Source organism: Streptopelia decaocto, assembly GCF_964273445.1.
Source record: "Streptopelia decaocto genome assembly, chromosome: 3".
In the NCBI taxonomy this organism is placed as follows: domain Eukaryota; kingdom Metazoa; phylum Chordata; class Aves; order Columbiformes; family Columbidae; genus Streptopelia; species Streptopelia decaocto.
This window is the reverse complement of record NC_138656.1, coordinates 114972408-114992163: the sequence shown is the minus strand read 5'-3', so window position 1 is coordinate 114992163 and position 19756 is coordinate 114972408. Positions and strand designations below refer to the sequence as shown.

The window sequence follows — 19756 nt, the reverse complement described above, 5'->3', positions numbered from 1 at the left end:
AATATTTTGCATGTGTGCAGTCAGCTCCCAGGCTCAGGTTATGTTTTGGCTCATGGAGCCAAATTAGATGCATGACTTGGCCTTAATTCCTAGCTTTCTCGCTTGCCAAGGTCTGCCAGGTACTTGCTTTATTCTAAAGAAACATGTAATCTGATAAATTAAATGAATGCAACATTTAGAAGCCAAGATGATGTACACCAGCGACCACTGTACATCTTGCATCCTGGACCTCAGCGGTGAGTTTGATTTGTTGACTTCCCTGTGTGAAATACCAGCTGGAACAAATACTCCCCAAAATGATTGACTGCTCTTCTTAAGTTACAAATGGGTGGGAACTGACTAAAGCTTTGACATCACTCTTAATGGGAACTAATGAGTATGAAATATGCTGTTACTTGCAGCATGGTAAAAATAAAGAGATGGGATACCTAGATCTTAATGTTGTCTTTGTGTGTCTTAGTGATAGGACAATTTCTTCATGTACTAAATACGAAGTTATTTAATTTAAGTCATTTAGTACACTTAAACTAGAAGACATACTGAGGACCAAAAGCGTGTTTCAAACTCCGCTCTTCTAGGACTTAAAAGGACTCTGGTGAAATACATGTTGGCTTTAGCTCTTGGCTGTCAGAGCAGGCATTTAATTGTCAGATAAGGCTTCATTGGCCATCACATGGTATCTTTTACCTTGACAACATGGAGTTTGGGCAGAAGGTTGCAGTCAGCAAGAGTCAGGTCATCTCCATCCAGAAACTTGCGTTTAGACACTTTCTCCTCTTCGGTGCTGCCTGCATCGATCTCCTCTGGTAGAGGTGTTCTCAGATAGTCATCCAGCTTCTTCAGAGCCTTCACCAAGCCTCTTTCAAGGGCTTTGCCAAAAAAAAAAAGAGCAATGAATAAATTATTAGGGCAGAGTAAGACTTATTTAGAAACACCCATCATCAATGGCTACAGTAGTATCTAGAAAAAAGCCAAGTACAACAGGGTGTTTCAAAAAGATGGACCAAACTTCAAAGCAGTATATTTCACAATGGCAACATGTTACAATTACACAAAAAATTACAAATGGTTTAATGAGTTACCAAGTTTTAGTAACCTTTTTATAAATGCTTTATGTTCCCTCCACCTGCTATACAGACAACATCGAGACAATAATTGAATTTGTCCCAGACATCTCTCAAAGTATCTCCTTCCATGTGGTTGCAGAGATATAGTGATTTCAAATTGGGTCCATCTTCTTGAAACACCCTGTATTTCTTTCTTCTTATTTTTTGTTAATGTGTGCTCCAACGCATACACAATATGGTGACAAAGTAGCCCACCAAGGTCTGCCTGAGGGTAAAGCTACTTCTGCAATGGAAAAAGGGGACACAGGGAATTGCTGTGTCACATCTTCTCACCAGCACAAAAACCAAGAAAACAAAAACACAAACACAAAACAAACAAACAAAAAACAGTGAAAGAGAACATGAAAGAAAAGAACAGGTCAACAGTATTATATACCAATAAAACATATACACTCTATCATATTTTTTTTGTCTGTCAAGGCTATCACAAAATAAATTTGAGATCTGTAGCCACTACATTATTTTTCTAAGCAGCCAGGTAGGACTGTAATGAAGGGGAATTTCCTAGCGTTACTTCAGCTGTAAAAAGTTGTACCTTTACTACTTTTAAACCCCTTCCAGGGTAATTGAAGGCAATAGCAACAATTTCAGAGATGCTAACCAGAGCTCTACAGAGCTGGAAGGTACACTACAACTGAAACAAAAGTAATATAACACTAGTTAAATACAATGCTACACAACACAGTTGAGATATTCAGCCACTGTTAAGGTTCCCCTCACTTCGGGTTCAAATTAGATGCAAATTCTTTTTTTGATATATCTCAAATCGGGTATCAGAAGAGACTCTGGACCTCTCACTTCAGTTACTGAAGACCATGTCCCACACTGCCGCTGGTTCCAACAAATTCCAGGCTTAAAATGCTACTTTAGACATAATTTATAGCAGAATGCAAATTTATACTTAAAGATATTAACCTGGGCACAGAATTTGTGTTGTTATGTGTTACTGGCAGGATTACAGAAAAGCTTGATTGCAGCAACACACTTAGAAAAAGCTGAACGACTATATGAAAGTTTGCACGCTATTTAAACTGTGAACACTCTGCAGCAAGAAGGGTCTTTTGCATCTCTGTTCGAAGGGTGACAAGCACGATGGGGTCCTGGCCCCTGACAAGTGCCCCAAAGTGCTAAAGCAATATAAATAAGAAACAGCAAAAATTTACAATGTGAAAAAATAACAACATGACTCATGGGCTTAGGGCCAGAATTTCAGCTGTTGAAAATTACCTGCAGTGATTTATACCTGCTGCAGATCTGGCCTGGAGTCAGCACTTAAGGCCTAATCCTGTAAAATCTCATATCTCTGAGTAACTTACTGCCATTTAACTTCGGGGAGACTACTCAATGCGCCAAGTTACTCAGGCGGTGTAGCTCTACAAGTCCTAGGGAGATAAATACATTTATGGAGCACAACACAAACTTCAAAAGGCTGCAGCCATTGCCCTGCATAGAGGAGCCGGCTGGCACAGGTAGCTCCGCTGGCTCTGCTGTCAGCGTCCCCCCCATGCTTTTGGCAAGGAGAGAAAGGCAGCGCCACAGAACATGATTGCTGCCCTAACATCCATTAAACCTTGTGCCAGTGGTGGAAGTCAGATTAAGCTGCCTGATGTCTTGCTCCCGCTGAAGCCTCTTGGCCAAGCACCAAGGAACCATACCAGCTCTTTTGTGGCTGACTCTTAGACACAGTGGCAAACCCTGGCTTAATTGATTGACTGGAGAAATGACTGCGATCCAACTGAAAATACCCCAACAAACATAGCAGGGAGGGAAAGAATTTTATTTCTGAAAGCAGAGCATCTAAAGCGACTGAAGTGCTGCCATCCATAAAACAAAAGTGTTGCCATCCCTTATTTAATCAATTCAAATTGAATTTTGACACTGACATTCTGCTGTCAGATGCTGGCAATGGTCTCTTTAATCATCTACAGCTGTGCTCTGCTGCACAACGTCTACTGAAGGGTAATAACTGCATAGCTTGTAATATACCCCCATGTGGCAACACTCAAAAGATTTAGCAATCTCTTTTTGGTTTGACCCGTACCACCTGTTGAACAGATAGTCCTCCTTCTCTTGGTCAACCTCAGACTCTGTCGTCTCACAATGAATTCATTTAGAGACAATGGAATTGAATTACTCTGATTTAATTCAATTTTGCTCATTTAGATTTTAGAGAACTGGCTTAACGCTGAGCATTTTCCAGTATTCCCTTTGGTTCTCTGAGTCATCTGTGCAGTATTTCCAGCATCAGTACTACATTAGATGTTTTTTGCTGGCCCATGGGGTCAGTTAAGAGAGTGTACAAAGACAGGAGCATCAGGTGAGACGCATTTATGTAACTTTTCTGGAACTTATTAGGGTTGGGGCTTTTTTTTCGCTCTTATTGATATATCAAAGTGCGTCATGGCTCTCTCAAAAACAATGCCTGGAGTGAAGCCTATTTGTGACAGTGGGAAAAAAATCTATCTGAATTCATACTTGGCGCTTGCATATGGCAGCTTTAGGCCAGAAATAAGTACGTTCAGGGTTCAACGCATCTGTGACCTAATTCACAGGCTCTGCTGAAACCCACAGGATCCTGACTTCTCACAGTAAAATCACCACATGGTCAGGACCATCTCATAACCTTATAATCAAGAACTGGACCACTACACGTGACACAAATGTCCCCATTTAATTAATCAAATCTCTTCTGATCCTAGTAAACTCTCAGAAGAGCCATGAAACTAAAGGAGTAGTGAAAAAGGAAGAACAGCCTTTCTTCCACCTGAGCAGTGACAGAATTTTGAAAATGTAAGAGTATTAAGATCTTAAAACTTCCATTTGAAGTGGAGCTAAGATGCACAGGGTCAAATTTTTAAAGCATGTAAAGTTTTTCGAGGCATTTTTTGAAATCCGTATGAAAATATTCATGTTGCAAATCCTACTTTCTAGGTGGTTGACACATTCAACTTCATCTATATAATTTGAAGTCTTAGGATCCTTGAGAAGGTGCTCAAAGAAATTCCCACTCAAAGTTGGAGCATGAGTAGAAGAATCTGAAAAATATTGAAGCAAGAGGTCTCTGAGCCCCACACCTGAGATAGAGTCAAGTGTATAATCCTGGCATGGGTAGGAGAACCCACCTTATGTTTCAGTTCACCAGTCACCTCCCAGAAGAGAGAGGTATCAAGAGCAAGTCAGGTTTTTTTCTTTCTTACGAAAAAATTGGGGGAAGTGCAATGATTTTATCAGTGGTATAGGGAGAGCATTTTCCTGGAAAGTGGAAGACTGAGTTTCTAACGGCTTTTCAATGTGATGTCAGTTCAGATCTGCCAGATGAGACGCCACCAGTACAGTATCAGTTAATCTGTACAGCTCTCCTGTTGAACTCTTTCACTTTCCATAAATAACTTAGCATTTTAATGGCTTACAACTGGAGCCTGATACCACAGGTAAAAGTCAGAAAAGCGCTCTCGTTTTCTCTCTTCTCTGATCAATATGTAAGAAGAGACCAATAAATAACCTTCTCAGAATATCCTACAGCTCTGAAGGCTTTGGGACTCATGCTGAGGAAAGAGTTGTCATATTTAGTATTACTGAGTAAACCCAGCAGAGGAAAGAAAGATTTCATTCTAAACCTCCCATACTGGATGACTCTACATGTTGTCTCCACTGATAATATGGGGACAGCAGGCACTCACCAGAGCAGGGATCTTGTGAATACCAGTCACAGCACTAGATTGAATGAAGACATTTAAAATACGTGAGTAACTAAAAAGTTACTAATTGCACGTTTGTGAACATACTACCCACAACAAATTTCAGAAGTGGCTAATCAGCTAATTCCCTTGGCAACTTATCCTCTTGTTAACATAATTAAATAACTAAGTAGGTTTGCTGGTAACAGCCGAGGCTCCATTGCAGTCAACTGGTGGGATTAATCTTCCCTGGAGGACATTAAATGAGTAGGTTTGAATTAAACATCCTGATCTTCCTCTATAGTCAGTGGAGTCTTCCACACTTGATTTAGGTGACCCCTAAATCAGCATTAAGGAAAACTTCTACTCACGTGTCTAATCTCAGCCTTGCATTGTCTTGGTAATGTCAGGGTGGAGGATTCAGTGTTACAACACCAAGTGGAACTATGCCTGAAAATGTGGCTCTGTGCTGCTTTTGAAATCATAGAATAGTTTGAGTTAGAAGGGACCATCAAAGCTCATCCAGTCCAACCCCTGCCATGAGCAGGGACATCTTCACCCAGATCAGGCTGCTCAGAGCCCTGTCCAGCCTGGCCTGGGATATCTCCAGGGATGGGGCATCCACCACCTCTCTGGCCAACCTGGGACAGTGTTCTACCGCCATCAACATAAACAATTTCTTCCTCATGTTTGGCCTGAATCTTCCATCTTCTGGTTTAAAAACATCATCATTTGTCCTATCATAACAGGCACTGCTAACAAGTCTGTCCCTATCTTTCTTACAGGCCTCTTTTTAGTACTGAAAAGCTGCAATAAGCTCTCCCTGGAGCCTTCTCTTCTCCAGGCTGAACACCCCAACTCTCTCAGCCTGTCCTCCCAGCAGAGCTGTTCCAGCCTCAGATCATTTCTGTGGCTCCTCTGGCCCCTGTCCAACAGGTCCATGTGTGTCCTGTGCTGAGGGATCCAGAGCTGGATGCAGTAGTCCAGGTGGGGATCTCACCAAAGCAGAGTTGTCCTCCAACTGCTTCCCCACCCTGCAGACTTTCAGTATGAATTAAGAGATCCCAAATGTGACCAGCTCTGCAAGAGAAGCCCTGTCATCTACTTACTGCAATGGCTGAGCTCCTGAAAACCATCTTTCTGGACAGTGAAATCACCAAGCACAGAGGCACCAGCACTATATTGACTCTACACTGATGTATTTAACATCACTTCTAATTCCAATAAGTTCTACCTGTGTTTATGCCAAATCCATGGTGCAACCATCTTTCTCACCCTACACTACTCTGCTCTGGGCTACTTGTGCAAGACAACTTGTGCAAGACAACTTACAGCAGTTGCAGTCCTGTCGTGTCATCCCACCAATAAGAAACAATATTGATAAAAAAAAATCTCACAAGCTCTTTCTGATTTTCCTTCCCCCTTCAAAACTAGGGTTTTATACAACTTTACTTAAGAATCTTGGGTTAGAAGCCAGAGAAATAGCACTTTCCAACCTCAAAGCAACCACAGAACACTTAATGAATGTATTACCATCTGTCAAATGCACAGGGTGAGGTTTAATTTAGCTGAGGATACCTAATTCACAATGACGCTCTGTTTTCAGCGAAAGGTTACTTGATGTTGAACAATGAGATTAACAAATCCTGACACACACAGAAATACAAATAATGTAACAAAAGTTAATAATTGGCAAAATTGTGCTCTCGGTTACAGTGACATAAAAGAGGAGTGACTCCGCATTGTCAACAAGCTATTCCATATTTACTCCAGTTCAACCAAGAACAGACTTTGGCTCTGATATTCAACTCTTCAAGCAAAAACTTCCTTAAACTATTAGCCTGTGCAACTATTTCCAGGGGACAAGGAGAAATCTTTGTGTCCTGAAGTATTTATACCACAACTGAACAAAACATTGGAAAATGTAATGCATGGAGCACTCCTGCAAGTCAAGGGGAGAGCCAGATGACAAAGATTCATTGCTAGGTAATCAGGGTGAAGTTTTGGCCATATCAGAGCCTGTAGAAGTTTTGCTGTTGACTTCAGTGGGATTAGGATTTCTCCAGCAGTTTTTAAAGCCAAAAGGGACTATTATAATCAGTTGATCTGACCTCCTAAATAATACCAGCAATAAAACTTCCAGCGTCATTGGCCGTTTCCATCTCTGTTTTCTGTGGGTCAAATGAGGCTGAAGCAAAACGGAAAGTAACTAGAAAGTAGTAAAAGAAAAACAGTTTGGAAAAAGTAAAACTGATTCAGACTGTCCACACCCACAGCATTCACAGAGGTCAGACAAGGACTCTTCTTCCCCTTCCTTGAACTCCAAATATTTCCTTCCTTGTTTAATGCTGGGACAAGAAGAAATAGCAAAGCAGAAAAAAAACACACAGTGGCCTAAAGGAGCCACTGGAAGGCAATTCATTCCATCCTGAAATAGTAGCCTTGGAAAAGCTGAATTACCACCAGAGGAGCCTCTCTCTCTCTTTTGAGAATAAGCAGACTGGCTACCTAAATTTAAAATAGCTAAAATTAGGTGAGATGACTCCTATTTTATGTGTCTGAGTGGAGCCATTTGCAGAATGAGGATTTTACTTGATAGTTATTATGCAAAGAGATGCAAAGCATAGAAGGCACAATGAAAGCAATAAGAACAATTGTTTCTTTGGCCAAATTGAATATAAAAACTATTTGATTTACATTAAAAGACAGCAAAACTAGTTCAATTTTTGAAACAAACTTAAAGCAAAATAACATAAGACTTCCAAAAAATAAGAAAACAAAAAGAAAGCCATGTTTTAGGATGGCTGGTTAAGTAAGTCATGCCCAGACATTTAATTATTTTCACATCACTTTCAAATGTTAGTAATCTTCAAAATTGACATGTCAGTTCTCATTTTGTCATAAAATATTTTCTCCAAGCCACAGTAAAGTATATGTGCCCTTTTTCATAGGGAATACTACTGAAAACACGGTGACAACAAGGCTTCAAAATCATCAAAGCCCAGTAACATAATGGCTTTTGTAGCCATCATCTGAAACCACCTGAGACTGACCTCAGCAGAACTGCAAGTTTCTTAATTGTCAAGCCCAGGCAGGTTCAACAAACAATGACCCATGTACAAAAAAGAACAGTGATTCCTGCTGCTACCCTGGATTACTGATTGATGCTTTTCCTTTTTACTGCTTTCTTCCACGGCCCTCCAGTAAGATTTATCCTGTAACACACGCAAATGAACTTGGTGAAACAGGCAATGAGGGAAAAGGGGGAACAGTACATAAATATTCACCGTCTCACACAAACAATCTGAGATTTATTTTTCCTTTAAAAAAACAAACCACCTTTCCTGATCACTTCCAGATTCACAGAGTTTGATATTATGTGAGACCCAATACTGTTTTCTGGCAGGAGAGAGAAACCAGCTAAGAAACAGCAATTTAAGGTAAGAAAATAACATCATTCTACTACTCTGAGTCTGATTAAAGACCAAGGATTCATATTTTCACTCTCTTTTTTCTCCGTCCTGCTCATTTCTTTTCAGGGAGGCTCAACAGAGTATTGTAAATTTAATCTGTGTAGATTAATCCTTCTCACATGGAGGAGCTATGACTGCAATATGCGTGCCACTGTATTACATCTCAAACAATTTATCTTCCCCACTATGATTTCAGTATAATCCTTGAGATTTGAGCCCTGCCTTGATTTCTTCTGTTCAGCCATTTCAGAGTCAGGTACCTTGTCCAAGGTGGTTATGGAGGTTCTCTCTCGGCTCAGAGATACTGAGCATCTGTTGAGGGACCTGTGGCTGTTCAGCCTGGAGAAAAGGAGGCTGAGGGGAGACCTTATCGCTGCCTACAACTGCCTGGAAGGAGGTTGTAGCAATTGTCTCTTCTCCCAGGTAACAAGTGATAGGACAAGAGGAAATGGCTTCAAATGTGCCAGGGGAGGTTTAGATTGGATATTAGGAAAATATTCTTCATGGAAAGGATTGTTGGGCATTGGAACAGGCTGCCCAGGGAAGTGGTGGAGTCACCATCCCGAAGGGGTTTAAAAGGCATTTAGACGAGGTTCTTAAGGACATGGTTTAGTGCTAGAGGTAGGTTAGGTTATGATTGGACTCAATGATCCTGAGGGTCTCTTCCAACTGGAATGATTCTATGATTGTATTCTATGATTCTATGATCTCCAGAGGACAGTTCCTTCCAACTGCCTGATTTAAATGTGGTGTGATTCACCTCACACATGCCCTTCTCACTGTGTGAATTACAGGCGAAGCCTAAAGGACTAGCTCAGACTAGACACCTAACTTTCAGGGAGGTGAATTTAGGTGAGATGAATCCTACTCTTTGAATCCAATTTCACAGTTCACCAAAGTGATGTAGGATAATACCTCTTTTTTTTTTTTTTTTTTCAAAGGTGCTTAAATATTAGGGCTCACTCCCCAAAGGGCAAACACATTGCCAATTTGTGCATTGCAGCATCCTTGCCAGGCATGTTTCTGCCTTGTAAAATCCCCAGCTCTGGTCAGCGTCTATATCGAGAGGCAAATGAGTGGGCAGTCACTAAACCATTGGAAATGCAGAGGAGAAGGATGGAGGTTGTATGCTCCCATGCATCCAAAGCATTTGGATGCCTAACTTTGGGCCGAAGGGAGTTTCTGGGATGAGTCACCTCTCCTATTAAAGATGTTCCACTCCAGATAAATAATTCAGTATTCACTGGAATTGAGACTTGAGCATATTCCCACAATCAAGGTAAATTCCCATGCAACTATGCTGAAAAGTTGTGATCTGTCTGTTTCTACTCACTTGATGCATCAACAAATACCTAGTTGTGCACCCAGAAGATAAAAAAAAAATAGTATCTCTCATTCCTCCATTCTATTTTCCTGGCTTGGGGTTTCTCTTCGGGGACAGGGGTTCATATTCATCCTCCAGATCAGTCAGAGCAGAGACCAGGAGTGGGACAAGTCACACAGACACAGCTGTAGACATGCAAACAGCCACACAACTTTGGTCATAATCTGCCTTTCAGACCTGGACTAAACCAAGCATAGATAGGTACATATTTTCTATATATGTTGCCACATACATTCTGTGTATGTCTAGTGAGAGAAACAGAGGTAGTAAATGCCAGCAGCACTTCAACCAGGACTCAGAGGAACACGGAGCTGAAAAACAGACATTAGATACGCAAAGCAACCTTAGGAACCCAGACTCATCAAAAATCTACTGATTTACTTATGGATAAGATTCACCTTGTCTAACTTTAGCCACCTAAGTGTTAGGTAACTAGACTAACCTAGTTGTCCAAGTCTCCTTTAATGACAGAAATGCAAGACAGGCAAGAAGTTCTCCCAGCTTTAGATCCATATTTTAAGATAAATAAAACTGTCCTTTAGACATAAATACATTTGTATTTATGTCCTAAATATATTTGCATTTATGTCCATCTCCACTGAACACAAAAGAAGCTGGGATTATCGAAAGACTGATGTATAATTTTAGACAGAGTTAAGTGAGCTAATCCCTCCCTTATCATCCCTCTTCCTTTCCCAATCCATCTACAAACCCTTGATGACACTGGTTGATTGATTAGAGCTTCATCCCAAAAGTCTGAGGTATTTTGACAGACTTGTCTCAAAAGCTCCACAGAACATAAGTCTCTCAGAGAGACTGAGACCTTGATTCCCCAGGTACCACGTCCTAAGCCAGAGCTCAGTGATCCAAGGCTTAAGAGGTTATCTGGAGTTAGGAGACCTGAGTGTCTTCTCAAGCTTTTCTACATGACCTTATACAAATAATTTAAATTCTCTGTCTTCCAACTTCCTATATACAAAATAAGGATAATAGCACTCTTCAGTCACAAACTTTACATTGATAAAAATAATAGTGCACGAGCTGTGGACGTATGTTTCAAGTTGAAGGAGAGAAACTGTAAATGTAACTAAAAAGAGTCATCACCCTATTTTTGTGATACCGTCTGTTGTACTCCCAAATTAAACCCAGTGAAACAGGCGAATCAATAATGTCTTTAAAAAGACACTTAAGCACGTATTTTCCATGCATCTAGGAAATTTGTTTGGACTAGTTTATAGTTTTAGACTAAAAACTCAGGTTTGTGCCTTCCCTTATACAGTTTTAGAGTGGTGGGCAACTAATAAATGTAATACTTGTAATGTTATAATGAAGAATGCAGCTGGAGCACCTTCAGATACTGGTTTTTAAGAAAACCCAGGTGTTAGAATGACACCAAAAGAAGGATTCACTTCCAGGTCTCATAGGAGCCCAAGAGACCCTGAGGTCAGGAAGAAAGTGAATGTAAAACTACTGGCCTACAAGTTGCCCAGGAAGAACAGCACCTAACTTGCATTTCACAAATCATCGTAACTCTGTAGCAGCACGTCGGTGACAGGCATCATTTCTAGAGTGTGTCCCCAAGTGCCTAAACCTGACCTCTGCAAAGCTAGTCTTGCACAGGTGTCCCTAAACCAACTGCAGATAAGCAGCAGCTGATTTGAATGAGGAAACTGAAAAGGCAAAAAAACCCCACACCATCGAGCCCTGCAGATTATAGTATCACTTATTTATAGTATGAGATTACCACCTTGGTATCTGAATATTTAAGATGCTGTGTGTTTACTCAGAGTATAAAGTTTTGTTTTACTAGCGAAGAGCAAACAAGATGATTCTGGGACTAACAAAGGAAAAGTATGTGTTTCTGCGTTAAAATAAGAGTGAAGTTAGCTTCTGGTAGGGAGTGCAACTAGGCTTTAGTGACAGTGCTGTGGGGACCCCTTGTGTTCTAATATTGAAGCAAAGAAGATTGTTTTACAGGCTGTTGGCACTTGCATCTTTAATATAAATTTATTTCAATCCTGGGCATGTAGAGGAATAAAATCTGCTTTTGTTTACACCAGGATAATCCGAATTGCACTCCACAGTTTACAGCTAAATTATTTCACTTCAGCAGCAGCAGACCGAAGACATGGGAGAGGGAAACACAGCAATGCCTACCAGCAGCACCTGAGGATGAAGTTTTAAAGCTTATTGAGTTCCGAAACTCTTCAGTCCACTTAGAAAATCTCAGTCTCAAACAGTTTTGTCTCGATGTTTCCAGTATTTTCTGCCTTTGTGTTCAAAACTTGTTACTCAGACACAAAAAAAACATGAGACGATGAGATTTACAAATGACTCACATCTTAATTCTTTTCCATTGTTTCTCTGCTTTTGAGATTTTTGTTTCAAGCCCCATGAAATGACTTAGAGATCATCACGATTATGCCTCCACTTAGGCTCTCTGAAAGGAGCAGAAGCAAAAAGAATTATAATTATGTCTGGAGGTGTAAAAAATTTTCAAGTACTACTAGGGAGGTCATATTCCCTCTGTTGCAACTGCACTGTTGTGACAAGTATTAAGAACATTTTTCCCAGCTCTGATGTCCTCAGTTAAAAAAAGGATTTTGAAAATTCAAGAAAGAGGTCAAACAAGAATAATAATGGGGTGCTCAAGGACTGGAAACAAGGCTCAAAATGTCAGATTCGAAGAGTCTATTTGTTCAGTTTATTGGAGAGAAGGCTGAGAGGCCAACGGGTACAGATCCTCAGTCATGGACAAAATATCTGGGAAGTGTGAGGGAGCTCTTCAGCCCTGCAGACGCAAGTGTGAAATGGTTGAAAGCTGGATAAATTCACTTTTCACATTGCCAAAGCAATGAACTGTTTAAGGATGAAACAGGGAGAGAGGAGAGGTGGACTTACTTCTTTAGGCGTTAATAATGAGACCAAGAAAAGGCAGGCTTTCATCCAGTTCTGGCGGAAATGGGAAAAACTGGGCTGGAGAGGGACAGAGTCTCATGGCACTTTAAAATCCCTAATATCATCTTCCAGGTCTTGGAACAAGGCCCAAGGTAGGTTGACTGTACCACCATCAACATCAGAGAATTTGCTACTCATCATTAAGACAATGACTGTAATTAAATCTCATACTTTAAGACTTAAGATGCTTGCAAAGATCACGGTATCTTTTCTCCCACTATGCAATTAATTAGATGTGTTACGGGGCTTATCCTTGTCGTTTAGGTCATTCTCTGCTAGAAAGGGGAATGGTTGCACCAATTCCTTGGAGTGGTGCAGAAAGTCTTGCTGAGCAGATGCCTTCCTCACATGTTCAGAGCCATCCTGATTCCAGGTTAAAGGTCCAGGAATACTTGTTTTTCAGCTTTGACTGGCTGAATCACTATGATTCACTTTCTTCTGCAGTGCAGAATATGGACCAGCTATTGCCATCAGCTGGGCATCGATCGTCCAGTAAATTGCACCCCATTCTTTACAAGGGCATTGTGTATTAAAAACCCTTCAGTTTCTTCTGTTCTCTGCTCTGATGCAAAATAACTTATAGTCTAAAGGCCGAAATAATAAAATGTTTGCTCAAAGGGCAAAACTGTCTGGGATGTGATTTGCAGGAGATCATAGTAAATAACCCAAAGATCCTTCTAGCCTCAAACTCCATTAAATGCTGATTTTTTTTCCTGCAATCAGAAGAATCAGGATATTTAGTAAATAATCATGTCTCCAGTTGCCATTTAGTCACCTTATTCCCAGCACTGTTTTCAAGCTAAAGGTCAGCCATTTAAGATTGGATCTAATAAAGAAAATTAGCAATACTGATTTTCAGTTATGTCTCATTCTTCTCTTTTCTGTTATTTTATGAAGAACATTTGTATGCATAAAACAAAAAATATGTTTTGGGAAAAACAGATTCTGGGCCAATGCTTCTCCCTTTGAAGTCACCAAGAGTTTTGCAAACTGGCTTCCAGGAGCCAGTCACTGGGTTCTCTATCATGTGATAGCTTGCTCTACAATTGCTAAATATTAATATAAGCCTGTGAACAATCCTCCTGGGAAAATAAGACCAATTAGGTGCTTAAATCTGGACATTTGCTTATATAAGATTTGGACACTTTGCTGAGCAAGGTTGTAACTTCATCTAAGTCCTTGCTGTGGGGAACATACTTAAGATGCACCAAATACATTGCAATGAGGAGAGTTACCCACCAGCGCAAAACCATAGAGCAATGAAGTTAAAACTCAGTTCTAAATAATAATGTAATTTAGGCCTCCCATTCCAGCAGCAAGGCGCTTAATTCCTCCCAGGACTGCTGCCGCCAGATTGCTCTAATCCACTTCCAGCTGTGCTACTGCTCCTGTGTGCGAGCATGGGAGCTCGGCTGGGAAACAGAACAAAGCATCCCAGTAAAGCCAGCAGCACTTGGAGGAATATTCAAACACACGGGGGAAATAAATTCCCTCTTAAAGAAGAGCATCTGCCAACTACTGTTCCCATTGCAAGTATTTTAGTCTAGGCCTGGCCTGTGCGTATAGGCCCTGATTCAGCAAAAGCTTAAGGACATGCCTTAATCTGAGCATATCATTAACTTCATTGACTGCAGTATATATTGTCAATTGTTTTTCAGGATTTTGCATATTCTCTGTCTTGAACCTATCTATATAGATAAATTATTTCATTTTTTTCTCTCGCTCCCTGTGGAGTGCTATGATTTCAAAGTTACTTCATCACAGATGTGTCAGAAAACTATGTCTGCTGGTACATTAATTGTAAATATTTACTGTTCCCTGAATGGCTGCATCTAACTCTGCTATTCAGGTATACCAAGTCCCTGCCTCAGAGGGCTTGCAGTCTGATCGCATTTGAACTTACACAGAGTTTTAGTTTTCTGTTGCTTTTACGTAATATTTTTCACATGTCTATCAGGAAATCTTCGTATTTTAATTAGCAAGGTCTTAGGAGAAGGAAAAAACCCTAAACGATAGGGAAGTTCAGAAACAGTCCCTAGTAAGGTACATATTTCCAAGGTTAAGATGATGGTTTCTTATAATTTCAGAAAACTGAAAACCTCTTCCTTCCAAGGGCATAAAATTTCAGTTCTTAGTTTTGGCAGGTCAAAAGATATTGGTCCTTCAAGCTGTCACTGGTACCAGACAGAATATTAATGGCTCTGGGCCTCCAGCCATCATGATTTTGAGAAGACGTTTCATAAAGTTATTTCTCAAGCAAACTTACTTTGCAAACTGCTGTTTCTTAGTATTCTAGAATCAGTCTTTGATTGCTGGGCAGAAAGCAGATAAAGCAATTTAGGGCGGATGATAAATGCAACTTGTGGCTCTACTTAACAAGTTAGCACACAGCTATCACCACTGTTTTAGTGGTCTTCATATGTGTGTTTTTATAAAGAGACAGAGTGGCGAACAGTTTTATTAACATATCATGAGTGAGTTATATGGGTCATCCCAAATGAATGGCAATAAAAGCTTTATATCACACTCACCAAGATGTATTTGGTACTTTATGTGCCACAAATGTTGCAGAAAAGCTATTTTACATGTGTTTTAAAGACTGGGTATTTTTTATATTAGGGCTGGTTTTGTAAAGCTGCCAGGCACTTTAGCTACCGCGAGCCCAACAGTACTCAGCTCAGCTCAGAGGGAGCCATAAAAACTTCTTTAAAATGTTCTGAAATAGCTTTTTTGTACTTCAAAATGCCAAAGTTAAAGATCTGTCATCCCGATATGTTCCATCACGAAGCAAGTCCTTTTTGTTAAAACAATTTTAAAAGCTATTTCTAGTCCTTCCTGGTTGCGTGACAGAGAAAATTAAATATTGTCAGAGGACAGGGCAAATTGTGGCTCATGCTGGGCCTTGGACAGGTGTGGGGTTTTGTAGCAGTAAAGGGAAATTGTGCAAATAAAGAGGAAGAAGGAAAAATTGAATGGCAAGTTGATACACAGACATCACCCACACACATGCATATATATATACCTGTATATTTATATGGCACTTTGAAAATCTATGTAAAAAGCATAAAGTATTGCTGTTGGTCTTGAATTAGAGCCTGATCCAAGATCCCTGTCGCAGAAAACTCCCCATAGATTCAAGGACAGCCAAACAGCATTTAAAACTCGCTCCATTAAAGTCAAAAGGAGCTTTGGCCGAGCACAGGATGAAGCCTTTAGGTACAGAGTAGTCCAGAAGGATCAAAGACTCAGGACAAGTTGTGTCACGTTTATAGTTACAATCTGACCCCTTTGGATGTGAGAAGCCAGGCTGAAAGGAAGAGAAGTGACCTCCAGCCCTTTCCATACCAAGCATGGAGATGATCTGGGGACAGATGTTTGCTCTCCTGCACCAACCTGACCAGACCAGGCTTGTCAGGGTGACACAAGCTGACCTAAAACATCAAAAAGCTCCTATCCTGGCTACATACGTCAGCATGTGTGACACAAAGGGTCTGCACCACCGAGCTGTTATTACTGCAAATATTCTACATAAGGTGTTGAAGTGAACTCATTTTCTGCTTATTTAATGAGGTGTGCGATGGCTTCTAGTAAGGATCAGAGCATATCATCCAGCCTGGTGATGTCCTGATACTATGGATTTGACTCTCTTCTCAGCACAAGGAACTCCACAAAGTCAAAGGTGCCTTAAAACTGGTGTAGGCCAGTTTCAATCCCAGTCCTATACGTGTCAGTGCATATCTACTGTATACATACACATGCAGCGCATGAAGAGAGGCATTTCCCACCTCACACACTTAACCACAAAGTGTGATGTAGCTACTGAAAGAGGTGAACAGCATTTAATCACATGTAAGTTAATGATTTAAATGCGCTTTTATTTTTGGCTTCTTGATGTAAATCCAAACCAGACAAGTGGAGTCCTCTGGTCAGACGGCTGGAAATTCCTCTGCATGAAATCACGTTGGTGGTCTCCCGGCTCAGCGCCTTCTGAAGAGCCATACAGTGAAATATCCTCCCATACCACTAATGAATGCGGCCACCCACACTGGAGCGGGTGCCCCCTAAGAACTCAATTCAAGAACAACTTTTTAAACTCATAAATGAAATCAAAGGGCTCATTCTATGAACCAAAGAACCTACAATTTTAGGTGGGACAGTTAATGGGTGGTTACTATTGGTTGTCACCTTGCTTTGCAGTATACAGTCTTGCAAGAAAAAATAATAAACAGGATACAAAATATGTACACAGCATTCCAATTAATTAAATTTCATCCTCCTCCAATGAATACATAAATTGTCACTACGCTAGTTACTGTACAGAGCTTCAGTGACTGGCTCAGCATGAACCAAAGGAGCCAAAGTAAACTCAGAAGATTTTAGTTTACTTTCCTTTGTTTAGACAATATCTCCTTCTAGATATTAAACAATCACTAAGCAACTAAAACCTCTCAAATTGACCATGAAAACCTGAGCAAGAGCATCCAGGAAACAATTTTAAAGACTACTGCCACTTATAGAATGTCCTGAGTCGTAAGGAATCCACAACGATCATCAAGTCCAACTCCTGTCCCTGCACAGGACAACCCCACAGTTCACACCGTGTGTCTGAGGACGTTGTCCAGTCTCTTCTTGAACACTGTCAGGCTTGGGGCCGTGACACCTCCCTGGGGAGCCTGTTCCAGTGTCCAGCACCCTCTGGGTGAAGAACCTTTTCCTCATGTCCAACCTGAACCTCCCCTGGCACATCTTCCTGCCATTCCCTCGGGTTCAGTTGTTGGTCACTAAAGAGAAGAGCTCAGCACCTGTCCCTCCTCCTCCCCTTGTGAGGAAGCTGTGGCCGCCATGAGCTCTCCCTTCAGTCTCCTCTTCTCCAGGCTGAACAAACTCAACTCGCCCAAGGATTCCTGTTCTTGTGTGAATGAGGACTTGCCATCCCAAGTACCAGCAGTGAAGCCTGGTGGCAATGGCTGCAGGACTGAATAACCCAGTTGTGCCATCAAACAGAGGCACAGATCTAATCCTGCGATTAAGAGATGGCTCCTTCAGAGAAGCCTGTGATAAAATTATCGAGTGGCATGGGGGGTGGAAGGAATCAAGCCCGTTGTAATTGAACTGACTTGAAATAATAAATGCACACACTTTCTTTAAACACAGCTTGCCACATCCTGAGAATCTGGAATCAATTCCTTCCCTTTCAAGAAGCTTAAAAGTGGTGGGACTTTGATATGGCATGAGCATGTTTGCTTCTGGGCTTACAGCCCTCGCCAGCCCGTTCCAAACCTTTCAACATTTTTATATTATAAGACAGAAAAGTTAGGAAAACAAAGATGGAAAAAAAGCATCAGAAATTCAGGGAACTATTAAATCAGGGCAGCCTGGCTGCCAAATACCTTCGGTAAGTAAATGAATCACGATCAATAACATATTGCCATACATACTTCCAGAAGAAGGTTATCACCTGCTCCTATGCCAGGCATAAAACATAATGTGGCTAATGAAGTACTGCACTTATCCAGAAAAATAAAAACACTATTTTTCTCTGTAATGTTAAATCAAAGTGATTTTAACTCATACAGAAAAAAAAACAAAACAAAACAAAACAAAACAAACAATTTTTCCATGAAATTTTTTTCAAAATTGATAGGTTACTATGAAACACTTCTTTTTTGACAATGTTGCATTTTAAGAAGAAACAGTCTTGATACAAAGAAGCCTATTTTGCTGAGGGGATGTTTCAGCCCTGATTGTAAAGCTGCTTGCTTTATATATTCACATATTTGCCAGCAGAGGGTATCACAATCTTAGAAACAAACAGACATTCATATCATTGTGTCTATTCATTTACATGCAAGAATTCAGACACACACTAAACCAGGAAATTATATATCTTGTTTTCTTCAGTAACTTTTGCACCGACAGAAAAATAAATAATCATTTAGCTACTTAAAAGCTACAGATTCGGTTTTCAGTGTCTTCTCATTGACTCTCACAGGATAGCAAATCTTGCAATGATATAGCGAAGTGATGGCATCACTTGAAGTCTGAAATTGTTGCATGACCCTGACTGTAAACCCTCCTGGGAGGAACACCAGCTCGGGCTTATCTTCAGCGTGCATTAGGTTCTCATTAATTCTCACATCCAGCATCCTCATACTGCATAAATCTCATTAGTTATCCCAGCCACTTCACGCCACTTTTCCATGAAGATATAATAGCCACAGTGAGAGCTCATGTTACACAGACCACACGCTCTCTGCCAAACCAGTATGCTACAAAGAATGATCATATATAATTGCACCTAATCCACATTCTCGCAGCCAGAGATAGGCTGATGCTACAAATTCCCAGACTGGTATCCCACGCATTAATGAATTAACCTCCCTCACCCCAAGTTAATAGAACATAATTTAAACAACTTGATGTTTGGTGGTTTAGCTTACTTGGTATTCAGCACTCCCCTATTCACAACGAAAAGGAAATTAAAATTAGTTTTTATATACTGGTCTGGATTCTCCATTCTATTTTTGATTTATTAACAAGCCTTCTATTTGTGTATTTTGATCATGTGAAACTGGTGTCACTGGTATGGCTTTCCAGATTAACCCAAGCACTTGGGTCAGCTGCAGCTAGGAGCCGATATAGAGTATGACTATGAGACATGTGTTACCTTTATCTGAGAGCTGAGGTGCATAGGAATCATTTAAGACATCCACAAGCAGCTGATCTCTCTTCTTTTTGGACCTCGCCTGCTCATATGGAAATAAGGGAAAGGACATTCTCCTACGTAATTACATTTTATGTTTATAAAATGCCTTTTATAATTACAGAATTATATACAACTACTCCTGCTGTTATACAGGAAAGATAAAACATCAGAACCTGGTGCAAAATGACATGTATGGGATCAGGGCCAGAGCACCAGTCCCTTTTTGATTGATATTGCAATTTTTAAAAGTACCAATCAAAAAAGAAGTAAGTTCAGTAGGAAATATGTATACAGTGGGGCTGTCCTTTCCTTTTTCTACACAGTTTTTCCACTGCTCAAGTGATCTATCGCAACTAACTTCATATTAACTCATTATATGCCATCCAAATCAACCTGCAGAATAACTGCTGTAGTTTAGATGAACAGGATAG

The 19756-nt window shown here is 40.5% G+C and overlaps 1 protein-coding gene across 1 annotated transcript in view; it reads right to left on the bottom strand.

The window, feature by feature from the left end:
- The window catches only part of CLIC5 (chloride intracellular channel 5), a 61026-nt gene that overhangs the window by 10785 nt on the left and 30485 nt on the right, over positions 1-19756 (bottom strand). Inside the window, exon 5 of the mRNA XM_082048774.1 lies at positions 688-869. Coding sequence (XP_081904900.1) covers positions 688-869 — 182 coding nt within the window. The remainder of the gene's footprint in view (positions 1-687; positions 870-19756) is intronic.